At 52.8% G+C, this 16,821-nt stretch overlaps 1 protein-coding gene across 3 annotated transcripts in view; it reads left to right on the top strand.

Moving 5' to 3' along the window:
* Positions 1-16,821, top strand: part of Hk1 (hexokinase 1) — a 111,513-nt gene that overhangs the window by 37,706 nt on the left and 56,986 nt on the right. The window contains exon 1 of one of the 3 annotated variants that reach the window (XM_028886184.2): positions 809-1,208. The exons of the other annotated variants lie outside the window; for them this stretch is intronic. Coding sequence (XP_028742017.1) covers positions 1,146-1,208 — 63 coding nt within the window. The 5' untranslated portion in view covers positions 809-1,145. Of the gene's footprint in view, positions 1-808; positions 1,209-16,821 lie in introns of those variants that run through there. 3 annotated transcript variants of the gene reach the window in all.

Here is a 16,821-nt window from a genome sequence, read left to right as displayed (position 1 = left end):
GCTCCCAGCACCCGGGTTGCGGTAGAAGCCAGACTCTGGTCATCTCAGGGCCCCATATGCGGCAGTCTTGGCCTCAGGAACCGTGGCCTGCAAGAGAAGCTGCCAACTGCGAGGTCACCAGTGTGGACGATAAGCAAACCCAGCCTCTTACTCCTGAACACAGCTGTAAAGTGGGCTCAGGTTCCTTACCTGTGGACTCAGGGCGGCAGTGACTTCTGTTTGTCTGAGTTCTTACGTGTAGTAACAGGATTTCCCCCCAGTCCCCAAACTGAACAGTACTCCCAACCTCTAGGATGCCAAAGAGCCAGAGAGGACTGGGAGGATGGGGACAGCCTGTGGCCTGAGGCCCAAATTCCTTGCGGGAACCCGTGAACTCTTACTTGGAGCCACTGGGGCGGGCGGTTCGGGCTTAGTCATGTGAACTCTGACAATTTGGAATGTAGGCTTTGGGGGGACCAAGGTACGGTTCCGTGCATCATCCTTAGATCCTGGCTACTCTAGGGCGGGCAGGCGCAGGGACCCAGTGCAAGATCCGCGAAGCCGCCTAGCTCTAGCTTCCGCTCGCTTTCCACGCCCACTTGTGTGCTTCCCCAACAGTGGGGAGGTGAGGGCGGGGGGGGGGGGCGAGCCCTAATCTCAGAAGAAGGGGTGTGGCCCCGCTCGCGTTCTCCAGTCTGCGGGTGTCCGGGGGCAACACTCCAGGATCAGTCCTCTCATCCTCTCCAGATCGTGTCGCACACCTCCTGCCCCGGGTCCCACCCACCCGCTCAGGCGTGGCACAGTGCCACCACGCGTGACCGTGCGCTCCTTACGTGGGGGACGTGCTGGGTGCTGCCTCCTTTCCGGCGCGGGAGGGAGCAGCCGTCACTCTCCCGCTCCGGCTGGGAAGCCCCAGCTTGGTGCAGCAGAGGCGCAGTGCAGCCAATGGGGACTGAGGAGGTGGGCCGGCTGGCGGCTGTCACCCTCCCAGGGACGGGAGCTCGGAGGTCCGGAGCGCGCAGGCTGACGCCCCGCCCGGGGACTGAGGGGGAGGAGCCAAAGCAGGAGGAGGAGTCGCAGATCCGCCACCGGAGGACCACTGCTCACCAGGGCTACCGAGGAGCCGCTGGCCCCACGCCTGCTTCCCCGCATCCCCGACCGCCAGCATGATCGCTGCGCAGCTCCTGGCCTATTACTTCACCGAGCTAAAGGATGACCAAGTCAAAAAGGTGAGCCCCGCCGGCGCCGCCCTGGCCACAGCCTTGCATTCTTGCATCCGCTCGCCACCGCCTGCATCCTCCCCCAGTCTCTCCCGGAGGCATTCGGTTGGACTACAGGGTGCAGGCGACAGGCCTCGCTCTGGGGTTCACCAGGGCATTGTCGGCGTGTGAGCGTGTGTGTGTGTGTGTGTGTGTGTGTGTGTGTGTGTGTGTATGTGTGCTTTGAGGAGCTGGGCGGCTGGCCGAAGACCCCCACTCCCTAAGGCTGGATTGTATGCTGCAGTGTCCTTGAAAAGGACCATGGATGTCAGTTGGGTACCGCGAAGTGCCGGGCTGGGACCTGGCTGGGTGGGGACCAGCGGGCCTGTCTGTAGGGCCTGTTTGGGAAGGTCCATGCGCCGTGGGCGGGGAAGGTGTGAGCACTGAGATATGCTGGGGAGGTTAGTGAGCAGCCGGTGGGGGTGCTGGCTGAAAGCCAGGCATCCCCTATTTGGGGTTCCCATTTGGAGAACGTGATGCCCTCCTGAGACCGTCACTGGGCTCCCCCAGCTGTTGCAGCTGCTCCTTAATCTGAGGACGGGGTGACCCGCCTGGCTTTCCGGTGTGGGGAGAGGAGCAGAGGCCACCGGAAACTTTGCTCATAGGCCTTCAGTCTGGAACCGCACGTCTGAATGGAATGTTTTATTCCTCTAAAGCTGTAATTTCCAGGCGGTCTCAGCCCAGGAGCTCAAATAAGACGCTTTCGTCACTTGGAGAGCGTGGAGGGCTTGGCATGTGTTGCTTGTGACATGTGTATTCTTGCACACGGACACCTGGTCCTAGGGGTGATGTTTGTCTGGTGTAAAGTGCGGTATGCTGGTGGGTCTTAAAGATTTATCTCGCTTTTCTGCCACCTTATCCAGGATGTTTTTTCCAGAAATAGCCTGAGATTGTGGGGGAAACACACATTTTTATTAGTACTATAGGTGTGTTTTACCCACCCTAGGGTAGTTGATATCATCAAGGTTAGGTAGTAGTTTCAGTCAGCCTGACTTTGACATTCAAAGAGAACTATCTACAGGTGAGAGGCAGAGGTGACCAGGGGCTGACCCTTTCCCACCCGAGATTTCCTCATCTGGCACCTTAGGAAATTGTCTTACCCAGGATTATGACCTCCTGAAGGACACAGCTAGTTAGGGGTGGAGCCAGGGCGGGGCTCCGGCCTCCTTCCACCTAAGACTGGACCAGAACTCCTCTTGGATATCAGCTGAAAGGGAGGTGCTGCGGGACCAGGCTGCTGGAGATGTTGCTCCCACCTTGGATCTCAGGCTGGGTGTGGACCCAGAGGAGGGTGGTTAGGAGAGGATGGGCTTGAGCACATGCCACAAGCTAGGGTTCCCATACCTCAGGACACACGTTCACTCCCCTGCAGAGACCTGCCCTCAGGGAGCTATGCATCAGCACTTGTAATTCCTAAGTGTCTTCCTTGGTGGTGTACATTGCTGATGCTTATCTCATGGAAAGGGGAGAGAGAAGTTCCAGCATGCAGAGTGTGCTTAGAATAGGCCTCCGGAACCAAGAGTTCACAGCCCTCCTACTCGTGATACCCTCGGGTGACTCCGGACGGCAGATCCCAGGGTGGAGGCCCAATGACCTTGTGAGCTAAGCCTCTAGCGTCACACCCACAGCCACCTGTGGGCCTGCCAGCTGCCTGGCTGCTCCACTACTTGGTGCTGGGTGGCCTCCAGTGGCTGGGTTGGGCTAAGGTTTGGACCACAGCTCTCCACTCCAACAAGTGGCCAGATTCGCTTCTGCCACATTCTATCTTCCAGGCTCCTGTAGATACAGGAGCGTGTGACTTCTGATTCAAAGGATGCTTCACTAAAGCCCTCCTCACTCTGAGATTGTGATGTCCTCCCTCCCTCCCCCATCCCTGAGCCTTGCTGGAGGAAAGTCCTGAGGCTGGAACTTTTACCTTGTTTGTGTAGGTAGGAGATCTTAAAAAAACAAAAACAAAAACAAAAACAAGAGCTCCCAGCAGGGCGGTGGTGGTTCACACCTTTAATCCCAGCACTTGGGACCCAGAGGCAGGCGGATCTTTGAGTTTGAGGCTAGTATGGTTTGTAGAGGGAGTTCCAGGACAGCCAGGGCTATACAGAGAAACCTGTCTCGCAAGAAAAAACAAAAACAAAAACAACAACAAAATCCCTTCCGCATCTCGCCCAGAACTTCCGTATACTTCTTAGGCCCCTTCTAGGACATCACCTCTGCCTGTATGGTGGGCTGCCATATGTGGGTGTGGTCCAGGAGAGGATCCCTAGGCACATGGTGGTCACTTGCTCCAATGAGTCAGTGTCCTCTGCTGCTGAGTACCTCTAGGGCTCACTATTTTGTTGGAGACCTGTCCTTCCCACCCCACTGCCTCTGATGAGAAAGGCTGCCTGGGAGTGCAGGTCTCCAAATCCGGTTCTTTTTGTGGGGCCGGGCCCTGGGAGCTACCCAGAAGGGAACCCAGTCGAGACTTTCCCAGCGTGGGTAGCCATGATGATTCAGCCCTCCAGCCTCAGGCGGCCGGTGGGGCTCTGGAGACAGACTTGGCGTCCTCTGGCAATTCATAGGACCTTGCTGTCTGCTAGAAGGAAGGCAATCGGATCTTGTTGGGGAAGGTTTTCAGGGTGGCCCAGAATACAAAAGCACCCAAGAGAGGGTTTTATTTCCTCCCACTGCCGGGGAGGCAGCTGTAATCCAGCCTTTCGGGCCACATTCTGGGGCGGAAATGGGTGAAGCGTCTGACTTAGCTCCGAGCTAAGGCTCTGAGGCGGCTCCAGGCTGCTTTTGCATAGTATTGGGGAAAGGTTCTGTGAAAAAGGGGACCTGGCTGATGGAAGCGTAAAGCGCACACATTTTTCTTCACGTGTCTCACGTTTCCAAGGGGAAGAACAGGCGCATGGGTGCTTGTGACGGATTCCATTCATCAGAATGCCGGATGGACGTCCTCTAGTCCGGGAAGCTGGAGGCGGGGCCCTCTAACCTCCAAGTGGCTTTGAACACGCCTTGTATTGCCCTGCCTGCTCTCCATTGTGTGTCGCCAGGAGGGACCTGGCGGCTGCTCGCATAGTATGCTGTTTGTTTAGACAGGAAAATGAGAGATGGCTCAGTAGTTCAGAGTGCCTGCCTGCTGTTCCTGTAGAGGTCCTGAGTTCAGTCCCCACACCCACGTCAGGTGGCTCATAACCACCTGTCACTCCAGCTCCAGAGGGAGTCTGCCTCTGGGCTCCTCGGGTAGGGTCACACAGACACGTAATCCAGAAAAGACCAGAGGTGGGGTGCTTTTAGACCTCAGCACTTGGGAGGCAGTGGTAGGTAGAAAAAAAAAAAAAAAAAAAAAAAAAAAAAACAAGAAAGATGGAGCCAGGATGATTAGAGAAGGACTTGATGTCTTTCTCCTAGGCTTCCCCGAGCAACCAACAGCAATCATTAGAGGACTTTCTCTGGCTGGATCCCCATCGCCCTACCTAATCTGCATAGGGAACCAACAGGCGGCCCAACCCAGGAGTCCTTGGCCCAGGAAAGCCAGGTAGAAGAATGTGCTTATCAATGAAAAGACCACCAAAGGCCATTTCCTCAGAGGTTGGCTGTTATAGCTATAAAGGCAGTTGGGAGGAAAAAAAAAATGGAGCCAGCTGTGGTGGCTCCTGCCTGTAGCCCCAAGGCTCGGCAGGCCTGAGACTAGAAGACTTGAGAGTTCTAGGCTAGCTTGGGGGTACACTGAGAGACCCCGTCTCAAAGCCATTCTGTTCCTTATTGCTTAGGGAGGCCGGGTGAGATGACTCAGTGGCTAAAGGGCTTTTTTCACGAACCCGAGGACCCGAGTTCGATCCCTGGACCCCACAGTTGGAGAGAGCCAACTCTTACAAGTTGTCCTCCACAAAAGCATGTCTACACTCACATCGTCATCAACAAGAACAATAGTAATACGTTGAATTTTAAAAAGAAAACTGTGAAAATTGCCTTGTACGTTTTCAACCTGGTATTGCACCCTCAGCTAGGGAAGGCCTCCTTGGTGAGGGTTCTGTCATATTCCCTGGTTCCCTCCACCACAGGTGTCCTAGCCTCCACCGATACAGCGGTGGCCCATCATTTACAGGTAGGATCCTGAGAGAATGTCGTGAGGAATAAACCAGGCAAGTGGCTGGCTCTGAGGTTCCTCCTCATGTGGCCAGACCATGTGGTGCTGCCTCCCACGCTCCTGCTGTTCTCCGGGGAGATCGTGGACAGCCTTCTCCTCGAAAGACTGGGTATGGCTGGATGGTCTGCCTGCGTGTGTGCCCGTGTGTCTGTACCCAGGGTTTCCTGGCCAATGGAGCTAGTTTCTGGAGCCAGCTCTGCATATGCCTGAGGTATGTTGGCTACACAGAGGCAGCCATCCCCCTGCTTCCATGTGCAGGACTTACTGGTGGCCAAACCACCTTCTGCTTGTTCCTTGACTCTAGGTCCAGGGCTGTATAAACCAAGCTCTGTGTGTTAACCTGAGGAAGGATGGACATTAGTCTGGTTGGGGAACGGAGGACAGGTGCCCACCATCTGCCAGCCTACTGAACCACACCAGTGGGATGTGAGGAAACTACTTAGTGTGTTGTTGTGTTCAATGTATCTGATCTGAAACAAAAGCAGTTTTTAACAGTAGGTAGATTTTTATTTCTAGAAATAACATTGGTTATTTCTAGAAATAACATTGATGAACTGAACAAACAAGCTTGTTAGAAGCTTTGAAAGGTAGAGTCCAGTGGACAGCACCCATCATGTAGTAACTTGTTTTAATGGTTTCTTAGCTCTGAGCATCTTGAGATTGAGATGTCACCTAAATATGATTGCGACTACGTCATGAATATGTCAAACGTAAATATGCGATGTGAATATGCATTCATTTGTACTTCCAGAAACCTCAGAGAGGCCACGGCTGTGGGCTCAGCAGTAAAGCCCTTTTCTGGCATGTGTTAGATCCTCAGTTCAATTCCCCATCACTGCCAAGCTACAAACAGATCCGTAAGCCAGGTTGTCGGGGGCAGGAGGCATCACACCCGTGCTTCTAGCCACCCCTCCCTCGGGCAGTCCTGTGCGCTCAGAAATTGGGCCTGTTCCCCACACACAGGCGAGAGGCTGTTCCCCACCTCCCCACCCCCGGCTGCAATAAAATTATGAATGGAATCCAGACTGCTTTTGCCCTTTCTCCCTCTTTTAGGAGAAAAACTCACTGTTGTCTATTTTGATGATTTACCTCAGTATTTTAATCCCCTGCCCTCTCATATAAAAATATGAATTATTTTTATTAGGAAAAAATTGAGGCACACAAAAATATTGGGGATCATGTGACTAATATACATGTACTTATCCCTCAACTTGACAAGTCAGACACAGCTGACATTACAGCTACCTTGGATCCCATTCTTTTTTTTTTCCTCTCTAGACGCTGTCTCCTATTGGAACACTTTATTTATTCATTCATTCATTTATGGTTTTTTGAGATGGGGTTTCTCTGTTTAGCTTTGCGCCTTTCCTGGAACTTGCTTTGTAGACCAGGCTGGCCTCGAACTCACAGAGATTTGCCTGCCTCTGCCTCCCAAGTGCTGGGATTAAAGGCGTGCACCACCACCGCCCTGCTATTTATTTATTTATTTACTTATTTATTTATTATGTATACAATGTTCTGCCTGCACACATCCCTGCAGGCCAGAAGAGGGCACCAGATCTCATTCTAGATGGTTGTGAGCCACCATGTGGTTGCTGGGAATTGAACTCAGGACCTCTGGAAGAACAGCCAGTGCTCTTAACCTCTGAGCCATCTCTCCATCCCCTATTTATTATTTTTTTTTAAAATATGATTTTATGTGTGTGAGTGTTTTGCCTGTGTGCATGGATGTATATTGTAAGTGTACTTGGTGCCCGAGGAGGCTAGGGTGTTGGAACCCCAGGAACTGGAGTTACAGGCAGTTGTGAGCCACCACGCAGATGCCAAGAACTGAGCCTGGGGCCTCTGCAAGGACAACAGGTGCTTATAATCACCCGGACCATCCCTCCAGTCCCTCTGAACCTTTTAGTTTTAAGGGTTTGTATGTGTATGTGTGTGTTTGGGTGCCCAAGGAGGCCAGAAGAGGGCATCAGATCTCCCGGAAGCTGGAGTTACAGGTGGTTGTGAACTGTCCAATGTGGGTGCGGGGAATGTGCTTTCTAGAAGAGCAGCGAGTTCTCTTAATGGCCGAGTCCTCTCCAGCCTCGTTGTCCTGGACCTGATGCTGGTCATTTCTGTACGTGCTTTTGCACTCACACTGTACGTGCCTATAATTAGCTTCTAGCACCGTAACTGCAGTTGTGGTTCCTGAATTCAAGCAGGACTTGTGGCATTGCTTTGTGTGGTTTTAAATGTTCAGAATTGGTGCTCTGCTGTATGTACTCCGCCAAATTCTTTCCTTCAGCTCCGTGTTCTATTTAGGAGGACTTTTTTCTTTTTCTTTTTTTTTTGGGGGGGGGACTTTTTTCATGTTGCCCCATGGACTTATTTCAGCTGCTCTATGCTGTGACAGCGTGCACTTCCCCACAGTTAATCTCGCCACTCTTTGGACAGGTGTTTGAGTCTCTAGGTTTTCAGATAATACTGTGTACATGAGCTACGTTTGACTCCTTTTAGCCCCTGAGCAGGCTTCTGTAGGCTCTAAGCTGCCCTGTTATGAAGTGTTTATCTCCGGCTCCTGCAGCTGTAAAGCCAGGGGCCAGCAGCTACCCTGTGATTTTGGGCCTCACGTTGGGCACCAGAAGAAGCGTTCATCTAATTGTTCTTTATCAGTGAAAACTCGGGGGAAGAACCTGAATGATTGGAGAAGCATCAGTGAAGTGGCCCAGTGACCTCCTATCTCTCTTATTCCTCCATCCAGAAAGACCGAGACCCTCCTAAGCCCCGCCCTACTTGTCTATCTGTCCTCAGTCCTCCAAAATTTTGGTCAGCTAGAGGCTAGCTCCACCCTCTGATTCGAAGCAAACTTTATTGACAGTCTTGAGAGCATCAAAATGCGATCCGAATATCACACAACACCTTTACCTCACCAGGAATGATGAGGTGGAGGGTGTATTCCCACTTTGCCACTTACCAGATTTGCCCAATTGTTGGCCCTGGTGGTCTTGCCCAATCACACTCTCCCACCAGAGAGTGTGGGCCATTCGCCGATCTCGCCAACCATGACCCTTGGTATAGTCAAACTTTTACATCTATTTTCAATTTTTATCATGTTACGTTTAATTTCTTTATTTACGTGTGTTACGTGCCGCGATGTGTGGAGGTCGCTTCTCTCTGTCCACCGTGTGTGTGTGTGTGTGTGTGTGTGTGTGTGTGTGTGTGTGTGTGTGTCGGGGATCGAACTCAGGTTGTCAGGTTTGGCTGGCACTTTACCTTCTGAGCCATCTGGAGGTCCTTAACCCTTTCCATGTTTGTAACAGAACACTTCAAGTCCATTCACATCTCAGCACGGGAGCCCATAGTAGAGACTAGCCTGTCTCCTGACTGGCCTTATCAAATGGCTTGGGTTGTTCACAGTTTCAGCAAGTGAACCTGACCGCCTACGTGTGAGTGGTTCCCCACCCTCCCCACACACCCCCAAAGCTGAGAGGCTTTTGTATGGGTCCAGGTGGCTGCTGAGCAACCCCCCCCCCTCCGTGGATCAGCCTGTGGCAGAGCAGTCTTATCTGTCTCCGAAACGTGCCCAGCACTCCCTGTTCAGACAAAACCAAGCAACAGCCTCCTGTCTTGGGCTGTCTTCCATAAAAGGAGAGGGTGGATGCGCACTGTGCTTCAGGGAAAACTGAACGGAAGGTGAGGCTTGCAGCCCAGCCCTTTGCACACAGTAACTGAGCCTGCCCAGTGCGAGCAGAAAACGTCAGCGCAGGCTCAGTTCAGTCCATGCTGACTCTCGGCTCCGGACTCCAACACCTGCAGGGAACCTCCCTGTGGGATGGAGGTGGCAGGGGTGGAGTAGGGGGTGGGGGAGAAGTCACCCTGTGCCTGCAACACGCTGTCTTCTTCTTTGATTTTTTTTTTTTTAATTTTAGTATGTGTGTTTGCACATTTGCATGCAGGTGTATGTGTGCACACGTGTGTGTGTGGAGGCCAGAAGTTGTATCACCCTCAGCTTCTTTTATTTTTTGAGACAGGGTCTCTCACTGAACCCGGAGCTCACCAGTTTGGCTGGACTGGCTGGATCCACCCTATCTCTGCCCTTCCCCTGCTCCCTCAGCGTTGGAGTTACAGAGACGATGCTGTGCCCAACTTTATTTTGTGGGAGCTAGGGAATCCAGACTCGGGTCCTCACACTTGTACACCATGTACTTTACAGATGGAGCCATCTCCCAGCCTTGATTGTTCTCTAAAGATATGATTTCTCTATGTAGTTCTAGCTAGCCTGGGACTCATGTAGTTCAGCCTGGCTTCGAACTCATAATCCTCCTGGCTCAACCTCCCAAATGCTGGGATTTATAGGTTTACACCACTTCCACCTTCTTGGCTTCAGAGAAGGCTGACCCTGTAGCAGCCACTGGGATTTTGATAACCCATTGCCTCTGCCTTGCTTGTCGGTTGATGGACACTTGAGATAGTTCTCCTCTTGGCTGTCACGTAATTGTACTGCAGTGGACATGTGAGCACACGTTTGTGGGTGGACGTTCGCTTCTGTGCGTCTCCTCTCTGAATGTGCGGGAATAGAACTTTTTGTGATACACTAAGACCCCCCCTTCCCCAAGTGGTTAAGTGGAGGGGGGCGCAGGTGTTCCCCTGACTCAGAAACCCACCCTGGACTCTCTTGCTGCAGTTTAGGGAAAACAGATCCAAAGAAAGAAAGGATGGGTGGGGAGAGGCAGAACTGGACCATCCAGGTCCCATCCTCCCCAGCACCAGCTCCACTCTGCGCCATTTGGAAAGGGAACCGATCCAGTAAGTTCATGTACAGTGAAATGTTAAGGATTCGCAGATGACCCCTGTTGACCTTTGCCCTGATAATGCGGTAAGCTGCCATTGATGCCATCAGTTGGCGGACACATGCAGATTGTCTTCCGTGGCATCACTTGCTCCGGACCTCATTTCTCTCAGGGACCCTGGGGCTTTCCACGGCCCTGTCCAGATGGGTGGGGTGAGTGGAATGGAAGACCCGGGCTACCATTATAATAAAGACGTAGCACCCCTGGGTGAGGTTTTATTCCATTTCCAAAATACTTGATTCAAAAAAAATGTTTTGTTGAGTTCTTCCAGTGAGCTTGAAAGCAAAGAACATGTTTGTTCCCGCATTTTCCATCGGGTGGCAGATGAGGTCCTAGAAGTAGAGTTGTGTCATCCTTGACACTGTGGGGTGCTCTCTTGCTGTGGCTACAGAACTAGGACTGTGGTCCTGGACTTCAGACTCCCAGAGCCACTGATGGGGCTCAGGGCAAGCTGCCCTTAAAATATGGTCCCAAAGCCAGAAGGATTTTTCTGGTATTCTCATGCTCACCATACCCAGAGCAATGGAAGATTCTGAGCAAGCAGACCCCTAGTAGTTCCCCCAAATTCGTTTATATTGAGTCTTGCTGTGTAGCCTGGGTTGTGGACTGGGATTTCAGGCCCGCGCCAAGGCACCCAGCTCAAAAATTCTCATGTGATGAGGATGCTGCGTCTCTCTAGAGATAAGAATATGGACACATCAACCTACCCTGACCTGCAGGGCTTATAATGTGGCCATTAATGACCTTATTGTGCTTGGAAAAACTGCAGGCCTCACAGACACGGAAATTGTCTCGGCTCCCAGGGCAACACAGGCCAACAGCAACAAACTCAGACAGCTTCCCTTGTTCCTCACACCCCTTGCCAGGAGGACCAGGATAATACCCTGAGGTCAGGGCCAAGGTCCCACCTGCCTGTGACCTTGGCACCTATTAACAAGTGCAAGTTGGGGAGAGAGGTCAATACCATGCCGGGGAAGAGAACAAAGCTGTCACATTGAACCAGCTAAAAATTCAGGAGGCTGTGTGCCCTTTGGGGAAAGACAGCGTCCCTGGAATGCAGCCGGACGGGAACAGCCAGACTCCATCCTGGGCTTCCTGTGGCTAGCCGCGGAGGGAGGGAGCCTCCAGCCTCCCAGTTCCCAGTGTCCTAGGCTCTCAAGCAAAGGTGACTTCTGAGGTGCAGACAGTTTTCTCTCTCGGGATACGGCAGTGGAGGGAGGTGACTAGGCCAGAAATGGAAAGCCCTGACTCAACCCTTGGGGGAGCCATGATAAGCCACTCCCATCGGCATTGTTAAAATAGCAGGCGTGACATATGGCAGACCCGGGGACGCCTCAGAGTGTAGGCATTCCAGATACGCATCGTGGCTTTTATCTGAACATTTTGTCTAGAGAACAGGGACACTCGCTAGGGCCGTGAGCTCTCTCACTGGATTAGATACCAAGGCAGGTGGCGCCCAGGATCCTTGCCTGCCTAGGGCACCGAGCCCTGATTACCCAGGAAGCCACAGCCCCTCACCTGGCTGCTTAAGGTGCCCATGGGTGTGTTCTGGGTGACCCACAATCACCCCACCAGGGATTGGTTGCTGTCTCTAAGCTTTCTAAGCCACTTCACATTTGTTCTCAAATTTGTTAAGTGGAGAGGTGTACTGGGTGGTTTTGTGTGTGAACTTGACACAAGCTAGAGTCATCAGAGGAAGGAGCTTCAGCTGAGGAAATGCCTCCTTGGGATCCGGCTGTAAGGCATTTTCTCAATTAGTGATCAATGGGAGGGCCCAGCCCATGGTGGGTGGTGCCATGCCCGGGCTGCTGGTCCTGGATTTTTTTTTTTTTTTTTTTTTTGGTTTTTTGAGACAGAGTTTTTGCCTGTCCTGGATCTAACTCTGTAGACCAGGCTGGCCTTGAACTCACAGAGATCCGCCTGGCTCTGCCTCCCGAGTGCTGGCATTAAAGGCATGCGCCACCACCGCCCGGTGGTCCTGGATTCTATAAAAAAGAAGGCTGATCAAGCCAGGGGAAGCAAGCCAGTAAGCAGCCCCCTCCATGGCCTCTGCATCAGCTCCTGCCTCCAGGATCCTGCCTTGTTTGAGTTCCTGTGCTGACTTCCTTCAGTGATGAACAGCAATGCTGAAGTGTGAACCAAATCAACCCTTTCCTCCCCAACTTGCTCTTTGGTCATGGTGTTTCATCACAGCAACAGAAACCCTGAGACAGCAGCTAACAAGGCAGGAGTCCTTCACTTCTGGAGACAGAGAAGGAAACTGAGGCGCAGAGAGCTTGAGGGTCACCTACCAGCACTGTCAGCCCGGGCTTTCATATCCAGCTCCAGGCTCTCCTGAGCAGCTGCATGGCAAGACCTGGTCTTATAAAACAAACCCCCAAACAAGCAACAGTGAGGTTGGAAGGATGGCCCAGCACCTAAGAGCGACGGTTATTTTCCAGAGGACCCTTGTTTAGTTCCCAACACCTATATCAGGGTGCTCACAACCACCTGTCACTCCAGCTCCAGGGCATCTGATGCCCTCTTCTGGACACGTACACACTAATAATAAAAAGAAATTTAAAAAACACTGGTGCTGGGGAGATGGCTCAGGAAGTAAACTAGATGCTGTGTTTGGATTCCCAGAACCCACAGAGAAGCCAGGTACAGGGAGGGGCTAGAGAGATGGCTCCGTGGTCAAGAGCACCTGTTAACTCTTGCGGAGGACATGAGTTCGGTTCCCAGCACCCACATGGTGGTCCCCAACCACCTGCAACTCTAGTTCCAGATCTTCTATACTCTGTGAGCGTGAGACATGTACGTGGTACATATAACATTGCAGGCAAAATAATCATACACCTAAATTAAAAAAATAATCTAGGTACAGTGTGAAGAGGCTGTAGTCCCAACACTGGGGAGGCTGAGTTAGGAGGACCCCAGGACTTGGTAGCCAACCAGTCTAGTTAAACTAGTGAGCTCCAGGTTCAGTGTGGGACTTTGCCTTTAAAAAAAAAAAAAGCCAGATGGGGTGGCACACACCTTTCATATGGGAGGCAGAGGCAGGAGGATCTCTGTGAGTTTGATGCCAGCCTCGTCTACATAGTCCCAGGATAGCCAGGACGGCACAGAGAAACCCTGTCTCAAAAAACAAACAACCGGGCGGTGGTGGCGCACGCCTTTAATCCCAGCACTCGGGAGGCAGAGGCAGGCGGATCTCCGTGAGTTCAAGGCCAGCCTGGACTACCAAGTGAGTTCCAGGAAAGGCGCAAAGCTACACAGAGAAACCCTGTCTCGAAAAACCAAAAAAAAAAAAAAAAAAAACAAACAACAAAAAATACAAATAAAAGGTAGAAAGGCTGAGGAACCTGACACCTACCTCTGGACTCCACAGGTATGTGCAGATAGGTGAATGTGAACAGGTACATACACAGTCAAACAAAAAGAATCGGGGGATGGGGGGGGCTCCTTTTCCTCTTGAGTTGTGGATAGAGTTGTAGGAGTCCTTGGGGTTCAATCCATGTTCACTGAGGCAGAAGGAAGGGTTATGCTGAAGGACTGTGTGTCAGCCCGGAGGAGGAAGAGCAGTGGTCTTGTTTGTGTTTTTGCTCTGGAGACATTTGAGCCAGGCCTTTGGAGAACCTCCTCAGGGAATTCAATTTCCCGACTCATGCCCTCCTGTTCTGGTTCCTTAGTGACTTGCAGATTGCTCGGTACCCTCTTACGGGAACATGAGAATCTGATTAGCTTTAGGGCCCTGGTGTTCTGCTGGGCCCTCAGCCAGTTAAGGGCGATATATGAAGGGACAGAGGGGGTTAGGGTGATGGGACAGACGTGCTGGGCCGTTTGGGGGAAAAGGAGGCAGGAGGCCTTATCTAAGCTAGCAAACCCTCTGAGGCCTCCCGCCCGCCCGCCCAGCCGAGGAGCCACCCAGCCTCCCAGAAGAGCCACATCGTGGCACCAGCCTGAGGGCTTGGGGGCCACACTCGGGGCAGAAGACAAGGCACCTGCCCCTCAGGCACCAGCAGCAGTCCAGCCAGAGGTGTGTGTGGGCCATGCGCGTGTGCCTGTGGCAGCAGGAAAGACACACACCATGACATGTGTCCTGGGGCCAGCTGACTTCTCTAGAGAGGATACCTAAAGCTGGGGGGATGCTGAGGAGAGGGACGGACGGCGGCGCGGGGCCGGGTGGATCATGGCAAGTCCTGTGCAGAAGGTGAGTTGGAAGGTGGCTTGGAGGGAGGACCAAGAGGCCGGGAGGGGTCCATCGGCACGGTGTCGCAGGCCTCAGAAGACAGAGGCAGGCAGGTCTCTGTGAGTTCGAGGCCAGCCTGATCTTATGTATGCAGCACGTTCTGGGCCCCGCCAGTCTCAAAAGACCAAAAGCAGGACTCACAGAAGCCACTGGGTGGTGACTCTGCAAGGGAGGAATTGGGGTGAAATACTGCCCGAGCATGAGCGCGCTGGTAGTCATGACTGCTCCGGGGGAACCCCCAAAGGATCGTAGATGCCCCCCCCCCGCTCCCCACAGCTGACCCCATCCCTCACTCAGAACCCGGCTGCCAACAGTGGAAACGATACCAGTTTCCTCCATGGCCGCCGTCCGTCCGCAGCAGTGAGGTGGGGCCGCCTGCGGGAAGCCACGTGTGGTATAGGAAGTAGACTGGGAGGTACTGGGCTGGTCCTGAGACGGCACCAGCCACAAGGCACGGTCTGGTTGGTGGGCCCGCGCCTTCCGGCTTCGCTATGATGGCTGAACGTTCCCCCCATGACGACTGGGGAATGGGTGGGTACACGCGCAACCAGCCCCCGAGGGGAAGTGGACTGGGCCTCCTGGAATCGTTCATAGCTGTGGCACGCTCTCTGCCCGGCTCAGCGGGCACACTGCTCGGGGGCTGGCTGGAGTTGCCACAGCAGCGCCACCTGCATTCCTTGGTCACATGCCCCCCGGGGAAGCCCCTGCCCTGGCTCTTGAGGATACCCGTGAATGCAGTCCACCATAAAATTGTAAACTCCCTTAGGACAGTATGAGATTTCTTTTTACTTTGTTTTGTTTTGTTTTCGAGTCAAGGTTTCTCTGTGTAGTCTTGGATGCCCTGGAACTCACTCGGTAGACCAGGCTGGCCTTGAACTCACAGAGATTCTCCTGCCTCTGCCTTCCCAGTGCTGGGATTAAAGGCGTGCGCTGCCACCGCCACCTGGCTTCTTTTTACTTTATTTATTTATTTGTTTGTTTATTTTTTCCCCGAGACAGGGTTTTTCTGTGTAGCTTTGGTACCTGTCCTGGATCTCGCTCGGTAGACCAGGCTGGCCTCGAACTCACAGAGATCGGCCTGGCTCTGCCTCCCGAGTGCTGGAATTAAGAGCGTGTGCCACCGCCCCGAGGCTTCTTTTTGCTTTTTTAAAGGAAAACTGGATTTGGGTTCATGAGCATGAAATTTCCGTTTCGGTTTTGTTTTTGAGACAGGCTCTCGCCTGATCTCGGGCTGTCCTGGAACCCACTATGTAGACCAGGCTGAACTCAGAGATCCACCAGCCTCTGCCTCCCACGTGAATGCTGGGATTAAAGGCGTGGGCCATGTAGAGTGCACTGTGCGGCAATGTCAGAAGTTTGGACCCGTCTGGTTTAGAGGAAAGAACATAGGACCACTTTAGTTCCCTCACTGGCCAGGTGAGGACCCTCTCTGACCTGTAGCTTTTCCTTGGGGCAGTGGAATGAACGTGTTCTGTGTTCTTCAGACAGTGTGGTGTGGACCAGCTTCTGAAAGGGCTCGCACAGTGGAGGCCTTTGTAGATGAAGGTCACTGAATATACCCCTAGGATGGATGGCGGGAAGGGCAGGGTAGGAAGGCTGAGGGGCTGCCAGGAACACAAAGCCAGGAGTCAGATTTGAGCTGGCACCGTCCCATCCTTTGTCTTGTGTTCAGTCAACCTGGGTCCCTAGCGGAGCTCCTGTGCGGCTCAGGCAGGTCTTCAGAGGAGGCAGTTCTCGGAGGGGAGAGGAAGGTGGAGTTAGGGAGCCAGGGTTAACAATGGATTTCCAGTTTCACAAAGCAAAATTCCCAAGCCGGTGTCTCACGCGTGTTTGTGAGGGCGGGAAAGCACGCTGAGGAGCCAGAGTCCTCTCAGCAGGGGTGTCTTGGGGTGGGAGAGAACTTACACTTTTTGTTTTGGGGCACAGGAGTGTCTTTGACCAGTCTAAAAAATAAGTACATATTATTGTTGTTTTTTTCTTTCTGTCTGTCCATCCATCCATTCATCCACCCACCCACCCATCCATCTACTGACCTATCTTGAGATAGAGTCTCGTGTAGCCCGGGATGGTCTTGAACTCTGTGTGGCCAAGGATGACCTTGTACTTCTGACCCTCATACCTCAGCCTCCTGAGGGCTGGCATGACATGGGGCGCTCAGCTTATTGCCGCTTAAAAGCGGCCAAACTGAAAGTGCCCTGGGGGGTCGGGGCGCAACCTCTCACTTGCCCCATTTTTTTTTTTTTTTTTTTTTTTTTTTGCATATTGTCACCTTTGCCATTTTCTACAAAGCGCATCCATGTTGGAGCTCTAAAGCTCACTCCTAGAGCTAGAACCCTTTGCTGCCCTTTGCTTTTGCAGAGAACCCAAGTGGCTCCAAGGTTTCCAGTGAGGCCT

This window comes from Peromyscus leucopus, chromosome 16_21 (genome assembly GCF_004664715.2).
Source record: "Peromyscus leucopus breed LL Stock chromosome 16_21, UCI_PerLeu_2.1, whole genome shotgun sequence".
Lineage (NCBI taxonomy): Eukaryota > Metazoa > Chordata > Mammalia > Rodentia > Cricetidae > Peromyscus > Peromyscus leucopus.
Note: the sequence above shows the minus strand (reverse complement) of the source record. Positions and strands in the feature narration are given on the sequence as shown.